Source organism: Octopus bimaculoides, chromosome 5 (assembly GCF_001194135.2).
Source record: "Octopus bimaculoides isolate UCB-OBI-ISO-001 chromosome 5, ASM119413v2, whole genome shotgun sequence".
Classification (NCBI taxonomy): Eukaryota; Metazoa; Mollusca; class Cephalopoda; order Octopoda; family Octopodidae; genus Octopus; species Octopus bimaculoides.
This window is the reverse complement of record NC_068985.1, coordinates 18809293-18814233: the sequence shown is the minus strand read 5'-3', so window position 1 is coordinate 18814233 and position 4941 is coordinate 18809293. Positions and strand designations below refer to the sequence as shown.

Here is a 4941-nt window from a genome sequence, read left to right as displayed (position 1 = left end):
TATATATTGTGGGCTGAAAAGCTTCCCTTCATTTTATTGTCCCCATGACAATTTCGAAAAGGTTATATGATTCGCTATCAATTTTCCTTATTTAGAAGAAACAGTCAACAGTTTTAACATCTCAGGAATCTTTAATGCCCTAACCAAAGTAACAACCTCATACAATCACCAAACATATCCAGAACTCAACACTGTCCAAGTTAACCCTCTTCATCTATACAAACTGTGCATTGGATGGGGGGGGGGCGTTTGCTACTGTATGTGTATGCATGTATGTATGTATGTGTATATATATATATATATATACACACACACACACACATATGTACCATCTATTTATATATCTCATCACTTGAGGGTTGGCAACAGGTACAGTGAAGAATGTCCACCAAGGATCAGTCCTCAGCCCCCTCATTCATCATAGTCCTCGAGGCATTAACAGAGGGATTCAAGACAGGATGTCCCTGGGAGCTTCTCTATGCTGATGACCTTGCTCTAATAACTAAGTCACTATCAGAGCTAGAGAAGTTTCAGGTGTGGAAACAAGGCCTAGAATCGAAGAGCCTTAGTTAACATAGCAAAAACCAAAGTCTTAAAATGTAAGAAGGCAGACAAACCACAAACCCTTTCAGAAAGATGGCCCTGCTCAATCTGTAAAGGCATAGGTAGAAACGCCATAAGACGTACCTAGTGTAAGCTATGGACACATAAGCGGTCCAGCAATATCAAAGGAAGGCTAACTGGAAGATAGTTTGTGTGTGGCAAATGCTCCGGAGAAATAAACACTGAAAATGTGCAGAAAACAGCTTCCGTCATATTCCTGGGGGAAAAACTGTAAGTAGATAGCTTCTGTTACCTAGATAACCAAGTCAGGAGTGGGGGTGGTCAAAACATTACTGTTATGATGTTGTGTTCATTGAGGACCGTTACAAGATTGATGAGTGACCTTGCAGCTGAAGACAGAACACATTTGATGTAGTCCAGGTAGTTATGATAAACATTCTAGTAATGCCATCACATGGAACTGGACAAAGAATATGAACATTCTGATTGGACTCATTTACCAACCTCACCAAGTTAATGACATTCATCTATTGTAAATGATGAAAACTGCAACAGTTTGAGAAATTTTGCTTTTATCAAACTTAAATTTTTAACATTTTATTTAAAATATTTAGCCAGAGGTTCTGAAAACTCAAAACTAAAACAGTACACAACCTGTTTATGATTGACATTCCAAATACTTAATATCATATACTGTAAGAATTTAAATATAATGCTGGAAACGAGGATTTTTTGCAAGGCTAATGCACATTCGTATCTCCACTTGAAAAATGCATTTTTCTGAAAAAGTTTTTTCGGATTCCTAGTTTTTACATGTCGGAGATTATGAATATGCAAAAAAAAAAAATAATAAATGTTACACCCCACCTCATTTTAAATGTATTGTATAATGAAGTGTAGAAATTTCATTAAAGCAGGCTTTACATACACATTCTATGCACATTTAGCTAAACTATAGAAATTTGTTTCGATATTGATAACATCTCCATATTTTCCCACATGACATACCTGCTTTAATGAAATTTCCACAATTTAAGAAACATTTAAAATTGGGTGTGTGGGGTAGAATTTTGAAAAAAAAATTTTTTTTTTTTGCATATTCATAATCTCCAACATGTTAAAACTAGGAATCCGAATAAACTTTTTCAGAAAAATGCACTTTTCAAGGTGAGGCGTGAATCTGCATTAGCCCCTTTGCTATAGTGAGTGAGCCTTTCTGACAGCAGCATATTTAATATGCTGAAGACAATACAATTTTTACAGCACAAAAATGCTAGACCAATCTAATGCAACTGATTTCTGTGATTATAAGATAACATCACAACCATATGACCCAAGACTGGTAGAGAAAAGAAACAGAGGAGCACTTAATGCTAAAAGACCAAATTTATAACTGACAAGAAAAATAACTAAATTGCATAGTATACAATACCTACAGATAGAACTGGACAGAAGCAGAAAAATAAAAATACATGGAAACTCTTTACACGTAGTGTACATCATACGATGACTCAAATCATGTCTATGCTTAGTAATTCAATCTGGTTCTCCAGGTCAATAAGGCCTGCATCCCTCCACTCCAGCACCAATGAGAAGCATGCTACCATCATCAGCTTTGTACTACGCAATAATTGAACCAATCAGACAGATACTTACTATTTATCGAAGTTTATTCGGTGATGCAGCAAACCACCAGCATTACCCCGACCACCAGGATGCTTCCTGTGTTTTCCTAAGTAATAAATGAATATATTCATTGAAAATACCTACAAAAATACATGGTCTAACTATTGATTGTTCAATTGTTACAGCCTAATTCCACTCTTAAATCTCAAACACATTTTCATGATGGTATTTATAAACTCATAAATTATAAATATGACAAAGTAATAAGCTATTGATATTATTGTACGTTTGAACTTTCAAAAGCATCAGCTGAATTTTTTGAAAATTAAAAAGCCCATTGTCTTACCAACTCGACCGTGTCCGTGACTCACGTGTCCTCTTAATTTTCTTGTCTTCTTCCTTTTTGTGGCCTAAGAGAAAAAATACGAAATCTGACACTCTAGGACAAAGCATACTTTAGGAAAAAAAAAAAACGTTTTGGATGATTTATGAACACATGGTCAAAGATTTAGCTTGTAAATATAATTTAGAATAAAACAGCTGTACACTAAAAAAAAGTCTGGTACAGCGCACCTGAATATGCTTGCAACAGACTAACCACAGGCTTGTTCAAATTCCAACTACTTATGACCGTGACGTCTTTATTCCATTATCTCCCTTATAACCGACGGGTTGAAGCACCAAGCCGGGTGCTCTTAGCATATTGTCTCTCTACACACAAGTCTGAATGTTAAAAACCTGGTTTGCAACATCTCAAACTGCTTTCAAAATAAATACGTATGGCAAGACAATTCTCGCTAATAAGTGTAACTAATTTGTAAATAACTGTACAAAATAATGAAAGCAATGTTTATTCGGTGCACATGGTGGAGACAATCCCAATTTTTCAAGGAGGTGCAAAACTGCATTAGCCCCTCAATACGTATGTCTCCACTGACCCTGGAAAGTAAATAGTGCCTGTTTCTTTGATCTTTTGCTCGTTAAGATACAGCCATGCAGGTGTTATTTCTAAATACCGATATCTAAAATATCGGTGCAATGAAAATTATTCTGCCGACATTTTTTAACGTGTAATTTTCACGACTATTCCAAATATTAATTACGTTGAGCAGGGGTTTTTCATATATTTGCAGAAGGAAGTATGAAAAAAAATATATATTTCAGAACTTATATACACAAATTGGAGCAGTGAATTCGACAGAGTTGATTTTAAAAAATGGAAACTAGGCAACGATAGTTGTACAGATGAAGCTCAAGGCCTTTACTCCCTCCCCAAAAACTGTGAGCAATGGCTAAAATGACATACATTTGTAGATAAATTTTGCATACGTATTAATAAATCTAAGATCGCGATACACAGTGATGTATTAATAAATTGAGAGTCTATTTACACAATAATGTTTGAATGTATATTTATGGAACACGTGAACTTGCTCAGATTTAATAGGAATTTATATTAAGGATATAATTAAGATTGAATTAACGATTTACTAAATCTTTGAATAGTGAACAGTCATTTAATGTAAAAAGCAAAGCTTTAAATAAATATGGACTACTTCAGGATACTTATCTCAAAATTATATATTGCAGTTTATAAAAGGATAAATTGGTAACAAATGTGAAGAGATTATGGCTACATGTGTTTAAAGCAATCTAAAATAAAATCTAAGGCTCAAATAACAGAAATAATAAACTAGTTAAATATAATATAACATACTGAGTTAAAATATAGAGGATATGCAAAAAATAATATTTCAAAACAATACGATTAATATGGATTACATGCCAGATACAATCCGACAAGTGTACTCACCATTATGAAAGAGAACTCAAAAGGAATCTACAAAGGAAGTTACGGGATATTTTGACATGCGTACCGCTGACTTCCTGTAAAGAGTTTCCGTTTTACTGTTTTGCGCAAAGATTGTCTTTTTGTCTTGTTGTTTGCACGCAATTAACATATAAATCTGGGTACCGAAGAATAAGTGTCTTCGAAAAGTTATCATTTTTATTTTTATATATGAATAAAGTCTTTCGGTCCAGATGGACTATATGCAATCTGAACCTTTCCCCCTTTTTTTTTTTTTTACGGAATCCCACGTTTTAGGCTATGGAGATTCCGATTCTGAAAAAAAATTTTCAAAAATCTCAATTTCAAAATTTCGATCCACCACCCCGGTTCTTATATAGATCCACAGGGTAAACCTAACCCTAACTCAAACCCTAACCCTAACCCTAAACCTAACCCTAACACTAGTTTTGTGAGATTTGGCTGTTATTTCTAGCATGTAAATAGCCTGCTTGGTGGTGGGAGGGGGGTGAATTGAAATTTTTCAAACAATTTTGGCACTGTCATGGTATTAGCTGTCAGAAGTGAAAGTAGAAAAATCTGACAAGGAACGTTACTGCTGGTTTGAGTTGATTCTTTGGCTACTGACAGCTAATACCATGACTGGCCGGAGCGAGCTATCTGTTATTGGAACAAATTTGACACCTATATCCATGCGTTTGAAAACACACAGAGTATAAGGGTACTACTAAAGCAGAGTGGTCCCGAACGCGCAGTAGCGCGTCCGCGCTAGCTAGTCGTGAGTGGTCGATCCTATTATTTTTAAACTTCAAACTTCATTTGTTTTCTATTTTGATAAATTCTCTCTGTTGAAAATTATATTTTTATATTTTAAATAATTTGCAATTTCAGAAAATATATTTTTATATTAAATTTGCGTTTTCTAATTTGATAAATTCTAC

At 34.5% G+C, this 4941-nt stretch overlaps 1 protein-coding gene across 1 annotated transcript in view; it reads right to left on the bottom strand.

Annotated features, from left to right (window-relative positions):
- Positions 1–4091, bottom strand: part of LOC106874505 (60S ribosomal protein L27a) — an 18175-nt gene extending 14084 nt beyond the window's left edge. Inside the window, exons 1-3 of the mRNA XM_014922253.2 lie at positions 4004–4091; positions 2537–2600; positions 2221–2296 (exon numbers count right to left, since the gene is read on the bottom strand). Of these exons, the coding sequence (XP_014777739.1) occupies positions 2221–2296; positions 2537–2600; positions 4004–4006 (143 nt within the window). The 5' untranslated portion in view covers positions 4007–4091. The remainder of the gene's footprint in view (positions 1–2220; positions 2297–2536; positions 2601–4003) is intronic.
- Positions 4092–4941: the final 850 nt, after the last annotated feature.